A 24,794-nucleotide genomic window follows, 5' to 3' on the forward strand; every position below is an offset into this window, starting at 1 on the left:
GTAGAGAGGGGGAGGGAGAAAGGGAGAGAAAGAAACATCAGTGTGTGAGAGAAACATCGGTTGCCTCTTGCCCACCCCCAACTGGGGCCCAGACTACAACCCAGGCCTTGCCAGACCAGAAACCGAACCAGCCAACTTCCGGTCCTCAGGCCGGTACCCAGTCCGATGAGCCACGCCAGCTGGGCTCACACTTTTCAATATGTATTTTCTCCCACTCTGTTTCCTCACAACCACTTGGATGTATTTAAAATAAAACAGAACAACAAACTTTTGGTAAACAAAATTTAATATAACCATAAATCAAGAAATAATGGTTAAAAGACATATTATTAGATACAACTTTAAAAAATGCTATGCACAAAGTATATTTAAACAAAACATGTAGGTATTAATGTGCTACAACTGAATTGAGAACAAAAAATACAAAGCCTTTTCCCCCCTTCCCACTGTGGAGACTCTAGACGCTCTAACTGAAGGCAAATGACATTTGGCTACCACGGGTCTATGTTAAGCTCTAAACTTTATGATATGCTTTAGAGTCTAAAGCATATTATACTTCAACTGTGTAGCTGTGTTGTCTCAGCTCCAGAAACTTCCAACAAAAATTTAAATAAAGAAACCACGGAAGCAGTGATGGGAAAAGGAAGAGTAGGAACTTTTCCAAGAAAGTTAATTGAAAAACTCTACAGAGAAAAAATAGTACATAATGGAACAAAAATAGATTTACTTTTTTGACATTAAATGTAGATAATGCAAGTGATGTTTACCTTATTAATCAATGTAAGATGGATGTTTTTCTGAATATCTTAAAAAGCACCAACCCTCCCTCAAAACACCCCAACAAAAAATCTAATAATAAAACTCCAAAGCCCAACAACCTTTCTTAACATTCTCATTCGGCCAAGCAACCACCCAGTTGATGCTAATTTAAAAATTTAAGGACTGAAATGAAAAAAAGAGTTAAGATGTTTATTTACTCAAAAGGAAACAAATTATGAAACTTTCCTAAGGTAAGCTTTATTTAGATTGAAAAAAGTTGAAATAGCACTAGAGAATGTAAGGCACAAATTCAGATGCCGTTCTTTTTAAAACAATTAAAATTCTTTTCTTTGGGACAATATATAAAATAAGTTATGACTACTGCTATTTTAAAAAAAATTATGATGATCTTTAGCACTTAAGTAAATTTAATAGTCAATCACACAAATGTAAAACATTTAAATGTTTGAAGTATGTTAAAAACGTCTCTGGAATTATCAATTCACACTTCTGACTCAAGTGGTGTCTGGTGTCTAGCATTAGGTATGACGATACGTGTAGCTAGCTAGTCAAACCTATGCCTTAAAGGTCAACCAAATTTCTTCATTCTGGTTACATGTTATAGTGAATATATTTAACTAAAAAGAATAATGGAGTGAGGTGATGTAAACCTGCCTTTCAATATAACACACAACAGGTTCTAATAAGGCCAACATTATGTTGAGGTTAACTGGTGTCTTGAGTTTACTAAAATAAAGGCAGTCCATAGGAAGCCCTTATTAGACGTTGTCTTAACACTTGGCACCACATAAATAGCAATCTTTCCTCTTTGAAAATACAGTCTGGAGCAGATGTCCTTTCCACATTTAAATCTCAAGATGCAACAGGCACACACAAACAATTCACCCCCTCCTTTCTCATGTATGGGTTCTCACAGCAATTAAAAAAAATCTATTGCCATATCCAGACAACAGGAAGAAAACAAAACACACCTGGTTTGCGCATTGACAAAAGTAGTATAATTGAACCTTTGTCTTTCCTGAGTTTCAGAAAGGGTATTTGACAGTAGAGATACATAAACAATTCATATTCACTAAGAGAAAATGTATCAGTCCACAAAACATTTTCATCTTCCTAAATATAAAAGAATGAATGTTCAACCACTGCCATGTGTGAAGTCTCTTTACCAACTGAATTTACTCTGAAATCATGAGCTGAAGGTTGCTAAGTTATGACACTTTAAACTCCCCCCCAAGTAAGCAAAATGATAACTTAATACCCTCCCTGAGTATTTACATCATTTTTCTTAACGCCTGCTTTAAATGGAGTAAATACCTACATTTCAGTCACCCGGGGAAAAAGGTTACTCCCAACCCACTGGGCTGCCATTTCAGACCCCCGCAGTGAAGTCAGGGTAGGACCAGAGCAGAAGAGGGAGGTCCTTGGTGGCGAAGGTTAGGCCACTCAATAGTTCACTCACATACCAGAACACGTGAAAAAGGACGACGTTCATGAAAGAAGAAACTACTTTTCTGTTGATCCACAAAACACACCCTTTTAGTCCCTTTCCCCACTGAGTAGTTTTAACAAATCATCACCGCCAATCTGTTTTCTGACCTCGTTGTAAAACCATATGTATGATACAGATTCTGACTGCATACAAGTCATCATACTAATACTCATCATGCACTTTCAAATGTGAAAAAGTATTCTAGAAATGCCCAAATAAAAAAATCTTCTGAAATTGAACTTAATAAGGTGAATTAATTTTTAACTCATGTGCTTTTTTTCTGATCATTACAAATGGATACAATTCTTGGTGTCTGTATATAGGTGTGTACATGAGCATACTACCTATGTACATATATACACAGGTACCTACATACACACTAACCCAAAGGCTTCTGTGAGCATGCCTTATCAAAAGAAAAATCTGTCAACTGTGATGACAGTATGAATATAATCTGACACCAAGTTGGCTGATGTAACCCTTTTGATACTAATTGTATACTAAAATTCATTTTATTTTATCAATGACAATATCATTATTTACCAAAAATGAATAAAGATAAATAATGAAAGGAAATTAAAATATCATTTGTGTAACTTTAAAAATAGTTCTTTAATTTCCTAATATTGAAGCTAAGTTCTTGGTGGCTAACTTAGTTTTTAAATTATGTAGAGGAAAAAATGGAACAATATTGGTATGAGGTCTATGTTTAAACAAATTCGGTTCTACTGAATTTCATTTCAAATTACTACAGTGAACACATGGATATTAAAAATAAATGAATAACAAAATACAACGGTTAATATACTTTTACAATAGACAAAACTACTAGAATACAAGCTACCTTGAGAAAATATTTTTTATGTGAAATGTATTTATGAACGGGCACGATCTTACAAATAAACATAAAGTAACAAACATCATTTGTATAACCCTCAGCATTCACACTTTTCTCATACATTGTCTCATTTACTGAAAAGAACTTCTAAACTAAACAGGTCCTACGCAAAAGGAATAATGCAAAAGTAGATGTTTTCTCAAAAATTAATACAAGCATCCTAGTTATACATCTAATGGTCTTTCAACTAAAGCAACAGAAAACTGTTTTCAGAATTGCTCTGTTACTATAAAAAGGTATATATCATTAAAAATTATGATTTGAAAAGTAAAAATTTCCTAAAAATTTGTAAATTTTTTTAGTTTTCCTCAGAATTCAGATTCCAATGAAGTATTCCAGCTAAGGATTCAAGCTGATGCCGTACAGTTTATTTGAAATCTTTTATCATTCTAGGATTAAAAAGGTCATCCATGTTAAGTTTCTGATTACTACCTTGATTTCAACGGATCTGTCATGACACTATAATCACATATTTGCATCACCTCTCCTATGACAAGGAGTATATTAATTATAATGTGAGATGTCAATAGTGCCTAGGAAGTTGAAATACATGGCAGGCTACCCAGAACAGCCCTAAACTGTTGTAAATTGTATCAGTCCACCCAGATATAACAGTCACTTACGCTGCAGGTCCTGCTACTGCATTTGCTGGAAGAAAAAAAAAACCTTTAAATTCATGTCTGAGAACTAGTAAGCTCTATAAACTGGAGTTGAAAAATCTAGACAAAGGCAATTTGTTGTACAGAAGCTTGAGAATGTTGATCCATGGTACTAAATGGGAGATTTCTCTTACAAGATGGAAACTACTGCTGTTAGTTTATTCAGACAGTTACTTTTAAAAGAAAAATGGACCCAGTGAGCTAGTTGGTCCCTGGTTCATCCTTCAAAGGACTCCCAGGATTTTTAGCTGTTCACAAAAAACCAGGACAACCAGGGAAGAGGTCCTCACCCAAAGCACCATATGAATGAGGTCACACCCTCCTGGGCTAGGGAGAAAATCTGTCCCTGTTTTTTCACAAGATAATATTGCAAAATGGATTTCAACCCCTTTGCCCAGGTTCATGAAAAGGAACTTCCTTAGAGGATTCAGAGATGATATGCAGATACTTCGAGAGCCACAGTGAGTCATTTTCCCTGCAACGGATCTTAAATAATTTTTTCCTTAGGAATTAACCTGTTATTTTATCGGCATCTGCTTTTCTACCTCCTTGCCAACCTCTTTTCAAAAATGTTTAATGTAATGCAGCAATTGTAAGAGTGAAGTAATAATTCAGTATTTACTCAAATTGATGTCATCACATTTTTATCAATTACAGAAAAAAAACCCTTTCAATAAAGTTAACCAGTTTGGATATATTTTTAGTGACAAAGATTTTTAAAACTGATTTTTCCTTCTTAGAACACATTCTAAATACTATGTGATTCAACATAAATGAAGCCTTAAGTCGTGAACTTTTCTATAGGAACATATGACAAGATAAGGAATATACAGTCTTGCAGATAAACACACACAAATGAAGAGACCATTCACAAAGGTATACAGACAGACATTCTTTCCTATTCCATGTAGGTTTCTCATAAATATTTACAAAAGTACATTACATTTAAAGCCCAAGCAATACCACTATTACCCTCGATAACAACCAAAACCTTTTTTGTTTTCCAATAACAGGAAAGGATGGATTACAGTTTGAAAGGTTGATATTTGGGGGAGAAAGGCACCACAAGTATATTTTTACTTTTTGTGCATATGACACAAAGGAGACATGCCAAGTTCCTACTCTGGAGCTTTTAAATCATCTCATCTTGGACTGGTGTGGCTTTTTGGGTGACGTATCCCGGCTTCAGAGCTTAAAGCCTTTCTCATTGTATCTGTGGATAGTCACGCAGCCGTGATAGGACACTGGCCTGGGCATCGCGGCCACCCCTGTGATGATGCTCGTCGCAGGATCATAGCAGAGAATGGTGTCTGTGGCTTCTCCATTTTCCCGTCTTCCACCCAGGATATATATTTTACCATTGCACACAGACATACCACAGTTTTCCTGTTTTACCAAAAACACACAAAAAATTAACTGTTGAAGGTAAGAGATTTGGTAGCAAGCTGAAAAGTAAATAAGATGTGCTTTAACACAGTCAATAAAAGGAGACATGAAATAAGCTCCCTTTTGCCTGACTCCTGCTCAGGTGTGAGTGATGACTTTGCATGGGCGAAGTGAGTGCTAAGATAGAATATACATGAGTCACTGGGGCCAAGTTGTGTGGGAGTGAAGGGGGGGTGGCATACTGAAAGGGTTTTAACTTAATGATAACAGAGAAAAACATCTTTGAAAAGCTTGGCTTTCTTCTCCAAATACAGGAAGGTCCTTTATTAGAAAGTGGCTGTAATATGACCAAGGATTTGGAACATTATTCATTATGTGGAATTACCCACAAGTTAAATGAATGAAAGAAAGAATTATAATTAAACTAAGAAAGCACTGTTATTAGAGGACTTGGCTGGGGCATAGAAATTCCCCAAATAACATTTTATAGTTAACTTTCCACATAATGAGATTCTTAGCTAAATTGTACTCTTCTCTGTCAGTAATATAATTATTATGTAAAACAAACATTCTTGCAAGGATGAGAGTGATTCTTTCAAGAAAGACATCACAGTAAAATCATCCCACTATTGCACGGAGCTGGCTATGCTCCAGGCCGAGCAGTCTTCCATTTACGTTTTGCTTTAGATAGTTGTCTGAGGTAGTTGTCACATATTAGTGTCCTGTGTCCACGTAACCAATCGTGAGACAGATTCTACCAAGGAGAGCAATAGTCACTTTTTACTTGACCAGACCTGTTGTGAATACGTAAATTTCACTCTTGCAGAAAAATATGAAATCTTGGTGGGCTTACATAACAGAGGATAGTATCTTCAGGTCTAAAGGAATTAGTGTGTACTTAAAAATGCCCAGATTATAGTTCATGTATACCCAGAATGACCTGGCTGATTATCATTAGTGAATGATGCATTTTTATCCAGAATACTTAACCCATGAATTGTACTAATATATGCCAAACTATAACTTTAAAGATGCTTTTTTATCTAAATTACAAATGAGGTCTTTCTACAAAGTCTAAAAATTCTCAGTGCAATAAAAAACAACATCCCTAGTTTTCAAGTACAAACTACCCCACACTATTAAACAGTCACTTTGATGATTTTACACTGTACACTTATAGGATCTTATTATTAGCATCATTTCAGATAATAATGCTTAGAATTAAATGAAGCAAGCAACCTTGAAAACAGTTATTCTTTCACATAAAAATTACTTATACCAGCTCTGGCTGGTGTAGCTCAGTGGATTGAGCACGGGCCTGCGAACCACATGATCGAGGTTCAATTCCCAGTCAGGGCACATGCCTGGGTTGTGAGCTAGTTCCCAGGAGAGGATGCATGAGAGGCAACCATGCATTGGTGTTTCTCTCCCTCTCTCCTTCCCTTCCCCTCTAAAGATAGATAAATAAGTAAAATCTTTTAAAAATTTACTTATACCAGATACAGAGTTTATTTTACTCTGTAAGAATTACACAAGTAATTGCATCTAGTATGGAAAAGAACTTATCAATACATGTAGTTTTAAGACTAAAATGAAACACAATCCTAATATTGTTGGAAAAAAATCACAACCCTCTCCTTAATTATTACTTTTATATGCTTAAACTTAAATGCAAACAATAAAAAAAAGTCAGATTTCTTTTCATTTATTATTCTAAACTTTAACACTTTAAATACCTGGTCTACCAAAGAAAGATACTCAAAAAAGTCATCACTGACTTGGTGAGAGACAGAGAAAAAGGCTTCGCCCATTCAGGCTGCCAAAAAACAAAAAGCTCATTTTTTCAGCTCTTCTGTTATTCAGGACTTTAAGCATTTAAGAAAATGTAGCCTTGGGCTCAAATAACTGTAATAAATTAGCTGATCTATCCTTTTCCACTGATGAGCATTAAAGGGTAGGCAAACACTGAGAAGGGTCCAAATCTGCCTATTAATAATGGATACAGAGGTGCACTTAGAAATGCCAGCAGTAAGAATGGACCAGGGAGAAAAGATAATCCCAGAAACCTCAGTACTGTTTGTTTCAACAGACTTGATATAGAATACTAGACTTGAACTCAAATGATTTATCTTTGTTATAATAGAGTTAATGTATTTCTGATCTGTTTTCCCCCTGAAATTATGGAAGTCAATGTTATTCATTGTTTAATTAGGAGAAAATGTGTCACGTGTATCCTGTTGTTATTTTTCCTCAGTCATTTAGTTAAGAGCATAATCACTGTGTGCTCTGCATTGTGCTAGATGCTGGCAGTTATCTTCCTAAGGTCTGTTATTGTTTCAGGCAGTAGGGCCAAGTCCTAAAGGCACAGTAATTCTTAGTGAAGATGTTCTATATTTTAATTGTTTCACTGTAGCCCTGGCTGGTGTGGCTCAGGGGATTAGGCACCGGCCTGTGAACTGAAAGGTCGCTGGTTTGCGGGCTAGGTTCTCAGCTCAGGGTGTGCCAGAGGCAGCCAATCCATGTTTCTCTCATACACTGATGTCTCTCTCTCTCTTTCTCCCTTCCTTCCCCCTCTCTAAAAAAGAAATAAAATCTCTTAAAAATTAAAATATTCACAATAAGGCAATAAAAATAGCTCTGATTAAATTTAGAAACAAGTGTAAACACTTGTTACATGGGTGAATTATGTAACCATAATTCAAGTTCTTATGTTGTGGAACATAACTTTACCTCTATGGGGTTGGACTGTCCTTTCCAAGAGAAGCCACTGAACTACAGAAATGTGATTTTACTTAAATGTGATATAAAGGGGGGCAGAAGATTATATTCTCTCTGTACCATGAAGCTGAAGATCTTATTATGTCTCTTCACCAGTTGTTCTGAATACGTTACTGATTGGAGACTATACATCAAGGTCAACGACTTCAGAAAAACTGTGTTATACTCGAACCCTACTGATTGTCCTTACAGTCTACAGCTCTCACGTATCTCGCAGTAAGACTGTCTTACAATTAGATTTCTTTGGTGCTTCAGTCTCTCATTTGTTTACTTATTCAATAAATATTTACCAAGCACCAATGAATGCCATATACATAAGAGATGAGTTAGAAAAACAATATTCTTAAAAAGACTAATTTCAGTATAAAAATAAACATTTATACCTGCAAGGGAATTATGACTACCATATGAGAGACGTAAATGCAATGAAAAAAAGAGAGAGAGAGAGAGAGGAATAAAAAAAAGAGATCAATTCTGAATAAAATAACCTCACTTTGCTTTATCTATGTAGTGGTCCAAAAGATAAAGGAGAGTTACAAGCAGAGAAGGCAGAAAAGGCATAAGGGGCAAGGGGACAGGGTCTGAACCACGGCAGGAACACAGAAGGCCTCCAGAGTGAATGTAGGTAGCAGGTACTAATGTAACCAACCGGGGCAGAGCTGAGAGTGGGGCTGGAAAGACAAGTAGAGGCCGGCCATCAGAAGGCCTAGAACTGGCAGAATTTTGAATTTTATTCAGGTTTCTGATCAGAGGAGAGATAATTACATTTGTCAGAAAATAACTGGTGGCAAAATGGGTTAGAGAGGCAAGACATTAGAGAAAGGAATGCTGGATTACTTTTGTTTTAGTTTAGGTAAGAACTGTTAAGAATTTGAACAAAAGCAACAACAGGAATGGAAAGGAAAAGGAGAAACTCTGAGAACATATAACTGATGGTCCAGATTGATTCATCATAAAAGTGAGGAAAATCTAAGAAATTAAGTTTCTAACTGTGAAATGATAGGAACTATGTAATTGTCTCTGCCCCCAGTTTCAGACCCAGAGCTTAACTCCTTGGAATTTCCTGGGTGATAGTAGAGTCTTTTGTTCTAATGAGGTGACTCTTGGTGGGCTCCTAGATGGGGGCTGGCCACCAGAAAGACAAAGTCATGATTAGTATCTTGGAATTTTCAGCCTCACCAGCTTTGAGTTAATAACTGATTGTGTCAATGTGGTCCTCAATGAATGGGATTTGCAGAGCTTTTGGGCTGTTGAACACATCTGTGTGCTGGGAGCAGGGTGCACCTCAACGGAATAAGGACAGAAATTCCTGCACCCTTACTCCATATACCTCTCCATCTAGCTGTCCATCTCTGTCCTTTACAGTTTATAATATCCCTTATACATAATGAACCAGGGAACATAAGTGTTGCCCCAGTTCTCTGAGCTGTTCAAGCAAATTATCAAACCCAGAGAGGGAGTTTGGGGAAACTTAATTTATAGCTGGTAGGTCAGAAATACCCAGGACAACCTAGAACTTGTGATTGGCATGGACCGGTCTCTAGTGGTACTGAGACCCTTCACTTGTGGAATCTAACACCAACTCCAGGTAAATAGGATTGGGTTGAAAAAGTAAGAAAATATGAATGAGACTGGGAGGTTATTAGAAATGACTTCTGGGGTTACGAGATCTCTGGAATGGTATAGGGAGAGTCATATTTCCAGCATCAGAACCATCACACATTTTGGTGGGAGAAGAAAGAAGAGCAGAGCCATGACTCAAAGGCATTTTTCAGAAGGCCATTTTTTAGAAGAAGGGGGTGGAGAGGGAGCAGGAAGATACAGGCTAGAGCGTGTGGATGAAGACCTGAGCATAGCCCAGCCGTTTTCTTGTATAACAAATAAACAACAAACTAGCCTCTACCTACAGAAAGAAAAAACCCATTTGGGAGCATTTCATATCTTTTGAAATATGCAAGAGAGAGAGTTAGGACTAGAGCAGGATTCTGAGAAAGGTCAAGGAGAAAAAAAATCAATAGCTCAAGTGCCATAGTCACTTCATCAAGGGCTGATAAAAAGTTTTTTCAATAGAACAATTCCTTGGAAGGAATTTGAAACATGTATATAATGTGATTTATGTGGAGTTTTAAAAAAGATATGAAATAGTTTAAGCATACTTGAAGTATTTTAGTAGTGGATTACAGTGCATTCATAATGGTCATGTCCTTGGTCCCTCCTAGATACATTTTTTTTTGATTGGTTTATGCTATTACCTGCCGGCTGAATGTATTCTGTACATGCATCCAGTAATCTTCAACTGGATCATAACAGTATATTGCCTTGGTCAGTCCACCAGCAACATATATCAGGTTGTTTAAGGATACAGCTGTTATACACCTCTTAGCAATTGGAATGGCCGCACGAAGTAGCCAAGAGTTGGTTTCTGGATCGTAAGATTGAACCTAATAACATATATAGAAATATTTAATAAAAATTTCTAAACAAAAATGTAAATTTGCTTAATAAAAAGCCTACCAATATATAGAAACATGATTAAAAGTCAAATCCCATTAATTGACAGAATTAAAGGAGGTTAGTTTAATAATGAATTGTCTGAATTTTGAAATCCTCAAAGAAAGGCAAATTTATTATTATCAAGCAGAATAAAGTAACGAACACAAACTGCTTCCAGGAAAAATGGCTACCAAGTTTGCTTTACTTATTTCCATTAAAATTAACAGTCTTTGCAGGGGTGTCCAACCTTTTGGCATCTCTGGGACACACTGGAAGGAGTTGTCCTGGGCTACATATTAAATACATTGTGACACATAATCACAAAAAAAACCCTCATAATGTTTTAAGTAAATGTATGATTTTGTGTTGTGTTGTATTCACAGCCATCCTGGGCTGCATGTGGCACCCCCCATTGGCCGCAGGTTGGACACCCCTGGTTTAGAGTTTTAAAAAATTGTGTTACATAGCATAACTATGCTTTAATCTGAATATGACTTCTTTACACTTTTAGAGTCATTTCTTCAAAAGAACACAAGTAAACCTTAGTATACTTTGAATCACCACAAATTCTGAATTAATAAACTTTCAATATGTAAGTTTTAACCACACTGTGTGAAGTTAATTTAGAAAAAAAATAATTAATCGACAAAATTCAGTTACCTAATGCTAAACCAAGCGGACATTAGATACTTGTTTCCAGAGTAAACACGGTATTTCCGAGACGTTGGGGTGGCCTAAGCGCTCTTGTCTAGGAGTTCCTGGAATGCGGCGGCTCTGAGCCACTCCCTGTCCACCTTACAGAAGTTCCTTTCCTTGTGTTTGTTCTAAAAAAATACTTTAGAGTATGTAGAAAATGACCTAGTTGGAAGTGGTGTAATTAGTTACTGTGTCTTATACCCTTTGCTAATTCACTTCCTACTGTGTTTTGTGTGAATAACTTTTCAATTCTGTTGACTACAGCAGTAAAAGGTTTGAAACAGTTTATTTAGTACAAGATATCAGGGGAGGGCAGTAACGGGGCGGGGGGGGGGTGTTCAGGGAGGAGAAGGGGAAGGGTCGTCAAGGAACCTGAGTTCACAGGGACAAAGCCCAAGGGGGTAGCACTGAGGGTGGGAGGCTGGGGTGGGTCAGGTGGGGGAGTGGTGGCAAGAAAATGGAGACAACTGTACTTGAACAATAAAAAAAAAAGGCAACGAGCCTGCGAACCACACGATCGCGGTTCGATTCCCAGTTAGGGCACCTGCCTGGGTTGCAGGCCAGTTCCCGGCAGGGGACTCACAAGAGGCAACCATACATTGATACTTCTCTCCTTCCCTTCTCCTCTAAAGATTAATAAATAAACTCTTTAAAAAAAAGGCAATGAAAAAGCAAACAAATAAAGAAATGTTATTATGTCAAAAAGAAAAGAGAACTCAACACTGAGATGAGTTTCATTTAAAAAACATAGGATCGTGCTTTTTAGGGCAAATTGTTAGATGCATATCCTCGGGTTAAAAGGAAGTATGAAGTACCAATTTTAAAAGGCCCCTCACACTAAGGGACCTCGCACCTCATTGATAAGCCTTCTGTATTTCTCTTCTTGTCTATGTCATTGGCAACTTCTTACCTTATCAGAACAGGTATTATCATCAGGTCCTCCACCAATCACAAACAATTTGCCCACACAGCTAGTCACAGCGGGGGAACTCACTGCTTCTTTAAGGGGAGCAACTTCAGTCCATCGATTGGAAAAGGAATCGTAACATTCGACGCTGCTAAGTCTGTTCTGTCCATCATAGCCTCCAACAACATACACCTACATATAAAATATGCAGAAAACAATCTTAATCATCAGAAGCCTAAATTTTGACTAGTTGGCTAAAGAATTAAGTGATCTCTCCCCTTAAAAAGCTCTTGATAACTGTAACTGCAATATATTTAGCTCAGCTCCTGAAACTTATAAAAGATTACCACCCTCTTACCACCACCAAAAGGAGTATTTGTAGACTTTTTTTTCATAATAGCCCCCCCTTATGACATTTTAATACCACAGATACTTGTATATTTGTTTATGTACTGTACTGTATACCTGTGCTTCATATATGAAACTATGTATCTTTTTACTCCCTCAAGACAAATCTTCACTCCTTAGGGATGATACTGCTTGAGCTGATAATTACATAATTTAGCTTGAATGCTCACGTTCACGAATGAGGAAAATATTACAATAAATAAAGCTATAAAACTTAAATATTAGATATGGATTACTAGACTGAGATCTTTGGAGGTAATGCCTATCTTATTCTTCATTTTAGTCTCCACAAGTGCCTAGAGAAGTACCTGGCACATAATGAACTCCATACTATATATTTCTTTTTTTCATACTATATATTTCAAAGGGCTTTTACATACATTTTCTTTTCACAAATATGAGGAAAGTAGGGCAAACTAATATCTTTATAAGATAAATGATCTAGTCAACAAGCCATTTATCAAATGATTTATATGCAGAATAGTCCATTAAATGTCACAAAACATACAAGACCCTTAATTAAAGGAGCTGTCCAGTGTAACGATCATAGTTCTCATCTTTATTTAAAAAAATAACTCTTTAATCATGTGCACAGAAGGGGAGTGAGGGCAGCACTAGGCTGAGAGGGGAAGGGAGCCATGTGTTCTCTGTCCCAAGGTTGGCTCGGCCAGTTCTGAGATCACGCACACAAATGGGTTGGGCTGGGAAGTGCAATATGGGAAAGGGTGGAGACCCACAGCTCTTCCAAGGGGTCATCACTGACCCTTCCCTTCACATCTAACTAACTATTACGGCCTACTAAGTCTTCTTGCACAGTATTGCTGCCATCTGTCCCTTCCTTCTGTTTCCCATTGCCACTATCCTCTGTCAGGGTCCATGTCATTTCTTCTCTTGCAATTAATCTCCTGGTCTCCAAACCACAGATTAATTTTACTAAAACCCCTCATCAACTCCTTTTAATACATCAACAATAAATGCCTAAGAATAAAGGCCAAATGTTATTTTTCAAAGTCTGTCCATAATTTATCTTTTAATTTTCTTCCAAATTTCCACAGCAGCCAATGCCATTTCTATCTTGCTTTTCTCATATTATGTTAAAATGATCTGTTGGTGGGTTTGTTTTCCTAACACCATGCAGCTCAGAGAGGTTAAGTGATTTAGTCCAGGTTGTGCAGTTAGAAGGGATTTGGAAGCTGTAGTACAATGGAGCAATCAGGACATAGACTTTGAAGTACCATAGGACAACAGCGATGTAAATACCTTGGGCAATTATCTATCCTATGTGAGACTAAGTCTTAATTTCTCCTACATGCATTAATTAAAAATATATGGCCCTGGCTTGTGTGGCTCAGTGGACTGAGTGCTGGGCCTGCAAAGGGTTACTGGTTCGATTCCCAGTCAGGGCACATGCCTGGGTTGCAGGCCAGGTCCCCAGTAGAGGGTGCACAAGAGGCAACCACACACTGATGTTTCTCTCCCTCTTTCTTCCTCCCTTCCTCTGTCTAAAAATAAATAAAATAAAATCTTTTTAAAAAGTGCAGTAAGTGTCAAGATAAAAGGCCTCTATCTTAATAAAATATGAGGTTTTGCCCCTGCTTTATCACTTCCTGTATAACCTTGGGCAGTGACCTGATCTCTCTGGATTCAGTTTCATTATGAATTGAAAAAGTTACAGTAAGTATTCTCTAAGGTTCCTTTCTACGCTTAGATTCTATATTCCAAACCATCCTAGGGTTCTTTTACAGACAGCATTTTTATAAGTTTAAATAATTTTATAGGTTGAATTCAGCCTATATTGTAATTTTTAGGATAATGGTTTCCATGGATCGAGTACTTGCTATGTAAGGTAGGAAAGACTCCTTTTATGTCTTGCCTCAGTGATTCCAAGTTTTGGGTACCTTCCAGTCAGGTACACTAGTATTTGTCAAATAAATCTGTGCTCACCAATCCATATATAGTACTTGAGACATAATAATTTTCATTATCTTTGTATGTCCAGATTAAATAATTAAAATATTTTTAGTCAGACCTCATTTCTTTCTAATTCCTTTAGTCATCCCTTTTTAATAATATTTTGTCATTCTTGAGGCATAGCTCCCAAAACTATACATAATACAGTGGGTACTGCCAAATCAGTGGTTCTAGAAAGTGTTCTATTAATATTTTATTTCCATTATATCTATCTCAGGGTCCTCGTTATTTCACTGACCTTGTTGACGGCAGCAGCGCACTAGATCAACGTCCTGAGGAATTAAAAAAATCCTTAGAAGTTAACAGTAGCTTCCAGCTGCTCTTTGAGAAGCTCTAGTATTCTGCAGCGGGGACATGTCAGGAGGCCTGTGTGGGGGTGGGAGAGGGGAGGATGCCGGGAGGCAAGTGGGAAGGGTTGCAGCACCACGACCTCTCAGACTGGGGCAGCTCTGCTTTCTCCCTGGCAGCTCTAAAGCATCTACACAGGAGGAATGAAGAGGCAGCAATCTTCCTAGAAAGGGGCGCTCCGGGACAAGCCAAAATGTGTGTGCAAGCAAGTATGCTGCTTCTACGGGGGCTGCTCATTAACCTGAGGCGGCTTTCGGGGAGCCCACGGAGATGGACGCAGGGGAAAGCTAAGAGCCCAAGTTGGCTCTTGCTATAATAACTGCTGTTTTTTTGATGTGTTTTATGGAATGGATTTTTATATTAAATTTAACTTTAAAAAAAGAAAGGTGTAGTCACTTCTCAAAAGTTTGGAAACCACTAGTCCACAGTGATTCTCAAGTTCCTAGAACAGCAAATGGTTTAGAACCAAGTTACATATTTTTTATAATATTTATTAGCTGCAGTCAATAGCAAGTTTTCTTTAAAATATATTGGTGAGTTTATCTTAATACTTATTTTAAATTTGTTTTGTCCCTACTCATAGGAATAAAAAAACATAAAATAACATCGCTCTAGATAAATATATCTCTGCCTGACTGCCAAAGTCAGTAAAAGGAAAAAGTCTGCTTGGATTAGACATTGGCCTGTTTTTGTACTTGATGTAACGCCTTTATTTTCCAATGCTTCTTGGGCAGTTAGACTCCAATGGTGCATGAAGAGAGAAATGTGCTGTACTGCCACAAATTCCAAATCGGGAGAACAAAATAGCCATTCAAAAGTACAGTGTCAAATTGTTTATCTCTTCCGTTTATCTACTGAGGTTAGAAATGGAAGGAAGTACAATTTGAATCCAAAATACCCAGAGGGTGAGTGAAATGAAGGACTCAGCTGTGGTATTTATTTTGGAAATATACCAGCAATAGTAACAAAAAGTGGTTTCTCTTACTTTACCAAGGAGCACAGCCATTTTGTGACGCCATCTGCCTTTATTGAGAGAAGCAACTCTGATCCAAATATTTAACTGTGAATTATAAATCCAGACATCGCGGCCATTGATTCTTCCACCTTTAAATGCAGAACAACGCACATACCATAATATATGCAAATATCACCGAGGGAGCTATACCAATGCATAGATAATCAAAACATGGGATTATTTACCCAGTCCAAAAATTTGAGAATTCAGCATGATAAAATGAAACAAAGATCCTCTTAAAGCTTAAGGGAAAGAGTTCTACAGAACACATTTAAACTTTGCCAATTGTTTTCTTGAGAAATAATGATTACAGGCCTCAAAAAGTAAAATGCAGACTATGAATTTTACAAATGTATATAGATTGTTAATTTAGGAGTCAGTCACCAGGAGCACCTAAACAACAGAATTATTTTGAAAATATTTTTTTATTCACCCATTTTTTAAAAAGCATACCATTGTACAAAATAAAGTATGTGTTGTTATATTATTCAATGTGTAGTAATAAAGTAATCTGCAAAGCTGGTACGGTTACTTAACCAATTAAGAGACTTTAGATCATAGATACTGAAGTTATAGCAAAAAGTCATTCTTGGTTTTATTTGTTGTATAAACTGATTTCCCTAAAGTGGGCACATCCAATTTTACTCTTTTCTTTTGAGACGCTGTTATCATTTAAAATGGACAAGCTATGTTCAAGTTAAAAGCAGCTACTACAATAATTCTTTATTTACCTGAAACAAGAATGTCATTCCTTAGAGCGCAGACCGCATACTCCGATTTGGTAAATTCTGGAAGCTTAGCCAAAGACTTCCATTCTCCTGTCACAGGGTCATAGCACTCGGTGTACGGGAGATTAAACCCTCCAACCCGCTCACAGCCTCCAACAACCACTATCACCTCTGAAAAGCCAGTTGACCTAAAACAATTATTATAAGAATGAATAAATAATAAATTAAGATATTCAAGATTGTGTAAGACCCTAAAAACAATACTGTTATCATAAAGAAAGTGGGGCAGTATTATAAACCATTTATTCTCTAATGCATGTGTCAAGTGATACAGTCTACCAATTACTACTTTGAGAACACTTACAAGGGATTTAGTGCTATCATTTTTTTCCGCAGTAAATTCCTGAGTATTTTATACCTTTGAGTTTTGCTTTAAAAATCGTTAAGCAGTCCAGAGATCCTACCTAACCCAAATGGAACTCTGGTAGTAATTTTTTGTAAATTAAAAAAAAATTTACTTTAGAGAGAGAGGAATGGAGGGAAGGGAGAGGGAGAGGAAGAGAAAGAAAAAGGTTTTGCTGTCAAACAGTGTACACACCAGCAGCAGTGTCATACAGTTTGTCTATTTGTGTCCCTTGACTGCAGCGTTTTCTTTCTTTTTTAAAAAAATATTTTATTTATTTATCTTTAGAGGGGAAGGGAAGGAGAGAAGGAGAGAAGTATCAATGTATGGTTGCTTCTTGTGAGTCCCCTGCTGGGAACTGGCCTGCAACCCAGGCATGTGCCCTGACTGGGAATTGAACTGTGATCGTGTGGTTTGCAGGCCCACGCTCAACCCACTGAGCTACACCAGCCAGGTGCAGTGTTTTCTCTAGGGTTTGGTTTCATCTCATACTGTTTCATACAGTGACGGGCTGCAGAGGCTTACCACCTGGGAGCAATGGGCTATGCCAGACAGCCTAGGTGCGCAGTGGGCTATGCCCCCTAGGTTTGAGCAGATGTCTGCACAACTATGCAATCAGAAGCTAAAGAAGCATTTCTCAGAATATATCCTCTCAGAATAATACAGTTAAGCAATGCATAACTGTATATGTATAGAAATTATTTTTTAAATAAAATTTTAAAGTCAAGTAAATTCAGGTAATCCAACTCAAAATGTTGGGTAGTCACTAAAAATGTTAACAAAGTTTATAACAAAGAATGTTAAAAATAAAGCAAGACAGAGTCTCACAAAGAACAATGCTAACTTAAGTGTGGAGGGGAAAACACCATGTCAGAACACTGGTATGAAGTTTTAGTCAGCGTGAGTCTCACAAGCGCACTAGGAAAAACCAAACTCAGCAATATTGGCACGTCCCTTTAATAGAGCTGTTAACGTTCTACCCAACTAACTAAATCATTCACTTATTCCATGCCAAGCATACTTTTTTAATTATAATACCAGAAATATAATATTGTAGAAAAGAATTTTCTTCACAGATACAATAAAAATTACTTTCAGGAACCCAGCAAGTTATATAACTCTAACCTAATATATAGTAAAACATTATTAGAAGGCCTCAAATATCAATAATATCTACTATTTTCCAAATAATTCCAAATGAAAAAGAAGATAGTGCCACTTAGTAGTGTACTACTGACTCATCCTTCTTTTCCTAAAAGTATCATTTCCTACAATCATACTTAAAATATCTCTAAGAAAAATCCCTGTGATATTCCCTAAAGTCTTATTTATTGACTGAGCAAAACAAAATTGATAAATACTGTCACTGGGGTTCAATCACTTCTAATTGTTTTAATGAAAAATCAATGTAATTATGATACATCATAGAATTTTTGTTTTATACTTATAACAGTTTACTTGTTTTACTACTTTCCTTTTGCTTGAATTTGCTTGTCTTTTTCAAGACTTCCTAGTCCAATAAACATATATTGTTTATTGTACCTTGAAATGAGAAAACACCACAAAAAGCTAATGGCTAAAACATCTAGTGCTACTAAACATGGAATTGTTTCAGTGTCTACTGGAATTTGTATTTACCTGAAAAGATCAGCAAACTGGTAGTAGTTTTACCTGTACTGAAGGTCCTACTCACAGCCCAGAGGCTTCTAACTTAATTGGAGACGAGTCTGGTCTTCTCATTAGAGACTGTTAACCCAATCAAAGTTATGTTTATTCCTGGATCTTGGAAAAATACTTAGGCTGCACTGACTGCCATAAAGAAAATAAGTTACTCCAGCTAATAATGGTGACTAGAGCAAAAAGACAGTCAAAATGCTAGCAGAGGATTAATAAAATTCTGGATATTCATAAATCTCTATTTAGCATGAATGTTACTTTATTTTACTGATCCTTTCAAGTGAAATTGATTTTCTGCTGTGACAAAATAACAAATATTTGTTGCTTTAATGCTAATTCTCACTCTTTATTCTTAGGAAAGTATGAAAACCAAACTATCCTTTTCTTATAATGGTAAATATTTTTAAAAAATCATCATCTTTCCCTACAAATTTAAAAAGGTCAAATTAAAAGTTCACATTCTTTGATTTATGTAAAAAGTAAAATAATTATAAATCTACAGGATGTTCTAAAACAAAACAACAAAATTTGTTTTTGAACCTGTATCCAGGTTCAGTTAGGAATCTCAAAAGGTGAAATAAAGGACTTACTGGCCAAAATAACAAACCCACATATAATTAATGCCAAACACACCAGAAACAGGTGAATTGCCAAACTAACTTTCGTCAACAAAAAGTGGTCAGAAGGTGATCCTGGCTAATGGGAAGAGTAACTGAATACATTAAAAAAACACAATAGGAAAGGTAGTCTGTTTCCATATAGTGGGAAGTTGGAAGGGTAAAGGGAGAGATGTTAGTGATATAGTCTATCAAACATTCCAAGACTCAAAAATACCTGAAAACTAAGCCATCAAAACAAAAATAATGGACTAAAATAGAGATGAGAGACTTTAAGCCCTAAAGAGACTGAAGGGCTCTTAAATCTGTAGGACATGACAGCTACTAAATACAATGTATTAATTTATACTTCCCCTCTTTATATCAAAAGAGGGGATTGGTCAGCCCTAGAAGTAATAAGTAAGGTAAATGAATGAATGAAAGTAAGAATCAGAGGCAAACATTTCCTGTGCCCACTCAACTTAACTGTCCAAGGCAGCAATTTCCAACCTTCTTCATCTCATGGCACATATTAATTACTAAAATTCTGCAGCAAACCAAAAATTTATTTTTTCCTGTCTGACCAAAAAAAGGTGTAATTTTGATTCATTCACATAGGATAGCTATTGTTGTGTTGGCTGCTGTCATTTTCTGACAATCTAAGGGAGAAGACATCAGCACCCCTGACTAAATGGGTATTGCGTGTTTCAAAGATTCTTACGGCACACTGCTTGAAAATTGCTGGCCTAAGGAAGAGGATCTTAATCTTAGCTAAATCGAACATTATTGGTTCTTTGGTAAGACTATTTTCATGGTGGATGAGACTTCCTCCAGCTATCCTAGGCCCCGATCTAACTCCCTTTGTATTCCGTGCTTGCCAAACAGCCTTGGTAAACCTTGGCTTCCCATGTGGTGACTTGCCTATAGTGAGAGAATATGCTGAACAGGTTGATTTAACATATCTAGTCTGTTTGACAGTTCCATTTTTTATTGCAAATAAATACAGGGTGGGTAAAAAGTAGATTTACAGTTGTTCACATGGAAAATAATACAATAATTAATAAATAATAATACAAGAATAAACTCTTTTGCATACTCACAACTGTAAACCTACTTTTGTCCCACCCAGTATATAGGCTAGAAGATAAATGACTTGTATCTCGAAGTAAATTTTAAATATGTCCTTAGTAGTCTGGTCTATTCTTAATGTATTAATGTATCAAAAAAATGTTTGGGCCTAGAGGAATCACTACATCATGGTCAATTCATCAATATAAATGACTCCTTACAGGTTATGCTGGCCATAAACCGTAGGGCTTTCTAACCTTGGTGAGGACACATGCCTTCCATGTGAAATTAGAAAAGAAATGGCTGTACTGATCAAAAGAATCAAAATGTTTACTTTTAAAAATCAGCATTTATCTAAGTAAGAACTTACTAGGAACTAATCGCAGATGGGCTTAAATAGTCACAAAAATGTTCATCTCGCTTAATGGTAAAAAAATCAGGAAGAGCTCCAATGTGGGGGAATGGTTATGGTATGTTGTAGATTTCATGTTACAGAAATATGTTGACCACATACTGAATACTAAAAGCAGACTATGAAATGGATTATAACTCTGTAAAATAATAGTAGTAATAAGAAATTCAGAGAGAATAAAGGGAAGAACACAGCCAAATGTTGCAGTGTTACCTTTTGGAAATAGGAACATCGGTGATGTTTTTTGCTTATCTCATTTTCTAAAGTTGTTCCAATTAAATTACTCTCCTCCTCTTTTCCCCAAGTTAAGAAACAACAAAGGAAAAAAAATCACACTTCACTATTAATAGCCACTAGGTCTTCCACTCAACCTAATATGTGAGTAGACTTTCAGTCATCACATTTTTGCTACCTGATCCTGCTTCCATGGCAAAGGCTACCTGTCCAGAGAATGTTGTCTGGCTTAAACAGAGATTCTTTCTCCACAAGAGAGGGAGAGATTGTCTCTCTGAGTGACTGTACTTGTATATAGAAACCTAAAACCTGTGAGTGGCCACGTTCAGTCAGAGTAATGTGGACACAGCAAGAGGACAGAAAGGTCACAGATTGGCTTCTGATGGTTTTTCAGTAGCCTGTTCCAGGCTTCTCTGAGGCCCTGTTGAGTTTTGCCCTTAGGTTCTACAAGACAATGTGCCAGGCCAATGTGTAACCTTTTATGCTTCAACTGGTAAACTAGATCAAATTCCTCCTAATCAGAAATTTGATACATCAGACTCAATGGATTGTGGAACAGATGCTCAATCATCGACAGTTAATGCAAATTAAAATTATGAGAGACGGCTTTCACTTTCCAGAGTAATAAAGATTTACAAAAACCAATAATATAGTATGTTGGCAAAGGAATGGAGAAATAAGACCCTTCCACATTTTTGGTTAAAGTATAGCTTGGAAGACAATTTTATACAGTATCCACAAAAATTAGGAATGCACATATTCTGCCCTGGCTGGTATAGCTCAGTGGATTGAGCACAGGCCTGTGAAGCAAAGGGTCGCTGGTTCGATTCCCAGTCAGGGCACATGCCTGGGTGGCAGGCCAGGTCCCCAGTAGGGGACACATGAGAGGCAACCACATATTGATGTTTCTCTCCCATTCTTTCTCCTTCTCTTCCCCTCTTTAAAAATAAATAAATAAAATATTTTAAAAAATGCACCTATTCTATGACTAAGCAATTCCACTTTTAGTAATTCAAGTTAAAAATTACCAGTGTATACAAACAAATGCACAAGAATATTTACTGAACATTCTTTTCAATGGCAAAAATCTAGAAACAAACCTAAATGTCCATCATTAAGAGATGAATCAAATAAATTATGACATTCATAAATGAGGTAGTATGAAGTTTTAAAAAATGAATTTGAAAATATCCGTAACAAAAAAGTAAAAGTAAAATAGTCTTTTATGTAGTGATGTAGAACAATCTCCAACATACTTTCAAGTGATAAAAACAAGGTGCGAAACTGTGGCGCACTGCCCACATAAACAGAAGTGGGGAGGTATGTGCTCACATGCACAAACACACACACGCCATTTCTATGTGCAACATACATATTTTAAAATCCTCACCTGAGGATTTTTCTATTGATTTTTTGGGGGGGGGAGGAGAGAGAAACATCCATCTGTTGCCTCCCATATCCAGGGATTCATTCTGCAAACTTTTTCTGTACCAGATGACGCTCCAACCAACTGAGCCACTCAGCAAGGGCTATATGCAAAGAATATTTCTGAAAAGAGTTCAATACCTGGTAACAGGTATTGTTTGGGGAAAACTAATATACCTAAGGTCTGGCAAAGGGAGAATTACAATATATACTTTTATGTAAAAATATTTGAATTCAAAATAACAATGAATTAACATGTATAAAAATATGAAACCATGAATCCCATAATATAGTAGGGACTAGAACAAAAAATTTTATCCTTGGCTTTGCCACTAAGTAACTTTGTGACAAGAGCAAGTTGGTTCACTTAATTTTGCCTCAGTTTTATTACCTATCAAATAAGGAATGAAAGTATTTATTAATCCTAAAACATTCTTTTTTAGTATTTAATATTATTTTGTATTAATATCAGGTGTACAACATAGTGGTTAGATAACCATATACTTTACAAAATGTTTCCCCCTAGTATTTCCTAGTACCCATCTGGCACCATGCAGTTATTATAATATTATTTACTGTATTACCTATGCTGTACTTTACATCCCCGTGGCTATTTTATAACTGCCAATCTGTACTTAATCCCTTTACCTTTTTTACCCAGTCCCCCAGCTTCCTCCCTTCTGGCAACCATGAGTTTGTTCTCTGTATCTATGTCTGTTTCAATTAAAACACTACTTCTTAAAAAAAAAACACCAAAAAACCACAACCCCAAAATCTTTACCCTAGTTTTCTCAACTGGTTTCTAATAGGAACTTGAACCTTGTTCTCACTAGGACAGTCATACTCCTACACTCATTATATGGTAACTGACTATTACGCAAGAGGTAGTAGTAGCTTATTAAATCTTAGCTATCTATTTCTCAATGGAATATGACAAAGAGCACTGATTTTTTTCTTTACAGAATGAACAATTTATGCTTATAATTTTTTGCAATAATTTTTATTATGCATTTTTGTGTTAAATGCTAGGTTATGTATTCTTTCGTAAACTGTCTCCAATCCTCACAACAACCTTACGGGGGTAGGTAGCAGTATGCTCATTTTACGGATGAGAAGACTGATGGATACACAGTGCAGTTCAAGTGCCTCGCCCAGAGTCATGGGGCTGACAGCTGTGTAGACAGTCAGACTCTAATCCAGGCCTGTCAGTTTCTGAAGCCAGTACTCTGAACACATCGTGATGCTTACACTTGGTGTTTATTCAAAATAATATTACGTGTTGGTGCAGAGATTTAAAGTTGCATAATATATATTAATAAATACAACCAATTGCTCCTAAGCTTTGTTCCTTCTGTGATTGGTCTCTGCTGTTTTCTCTCCATGCAGTGCAACTGGCAGTGCAGATCATCAAAACTTTCATGCTCTTGGGTGCACTTTTGGGCTTTCTATCATTTAGGAGACACATGGGTATATGAGGAGGGACCCCCCCAAACTCCTGTAATTTATTTCTAAAATATTGTGCATTTTTTCTTACAGGTTTATAAACTTTAGTCACCTTCAAAGTACTCTCCATTGAGTGCAATATACCTATTGAGATATTTTTTCCCCACTGTTCAAAACAGTTTTTGAACCCTTTGATTTTGATGCCTTTTAGTGCTTTTTCCATTTTTTTTTTGTTTGTTTGTTTGACCTCTCCCACACTTGCAAAAGGTTTCCCCTTGATGTCTTTTTCCGTCCAGAGAAAAACTGGTGAACATTCAGTGTGGCACGGGCAGGTGTGCTTGTAAATAACCCATCACAAAATGGGCAAACACTGAAAATCTTAAAAAAACTTTCACTAAAGCCAAACACAGCCTCTCACAACACCAGCTGGTGCACAGATACAGATGGGCTCCTAGAACATTCACCCAGCAGGGGAAGCCAGTATTACAAGGGGCCCGCCCTCTAGAAGAGAATTCCTATTTGGGGGCTGCTGGCCTTGGGTACAGGCAGACTAGCCAGCATGGGCTGAGCTCTAGAGGACACCTGATACGAGATAAATACAAAGAACTACTGGCTGACGTGGAGTGTCATCTAACTGTGTGTGCAGTGGCGTAAACTGTTATCACCCTAATCTGGAGGTAATTGCATGGAGAAAGGTAAGACAATCACATATCTTGTATCTTCTAATATGATACATTACCTAATGGTGAACTCCGGTCAAAAATATTTAACTGGCTTCCATTAAGCTGAAGCTTGTAGAGCCAACTTCTAGTTTCCAGAAATAAACTGTATTTTGCCATGTATAACATGCACTTTTTTGTCAATTTTTTGAGGGAAAAATAGGATGTGCATTATATATGGGTAGTAATAATTCTGTATTTAGTGTTTTAAATTCTTTATGCTTATGCGTTAAAAGCATAACTGTAGAAAGCAATAATGAT

General features: G+C 36.7%; 1 protein-coding gene across 4 annotated transcripts in view; it reads right to left on the reverse strand.

The window, feature by feature from the left end:
• Positions 1-268: 268 nt before the first annotated feature.
• KLHL24 (kelch like family member 24) overlaps positions 269-24,794 on the reverse strand; it is a 41,553-nt gene continuing 17,027 nt past the window's right edge. For 3 of the 4 annotated variants that reach the window (XM_037027638.1, XM_037027637.1, XM_037027639.1), the window contains 5 exons: positions 16,560-16,744; positions 15,799-15,917; positions 12,090-12,278; positions 10,243-10,431; positions 269-5,212 (listed from right to left, as the gene is read on the reverse strand). In XM_037027638.1, the coding sequence (XP_036883533.1) occupies positions 5,012-5,212; positions 10,243-10,431; positions 12,090-12,278; positions 15,799-15,917; positions 16,560-16,744 (883 nt within the window). In that variant the 3' untranslated portion in view covers positions 269-5,011. The remainder of the gene's footprint in view (positions 5,213-10,242; positions 10,432-12,089; positions 12,279-15,798; positions 15,918-16,559; positions 16,745-24,794) is intronic. The other variant, XM_037027640.1, reaches the window with a different exon arrangement.

Source organism: Sturnira hondurensis, unplaced genomic scaffold, assembly GCF_014824575.4.
Source record: "Sturnira hondurensis isolate 20B ecotype Veracruz unplaced genomic scaffold, ASM1482457v3 Scaffold0019216, whole genome shotgun sequence".
NCBI classification, from domain to species: domain Eukaryota; kingdom Metazoa; phylum Chordata; class Mammalia; order Chiroptera; family Phyllostomidae; genus Sturnira; species Sturnira hondurensis.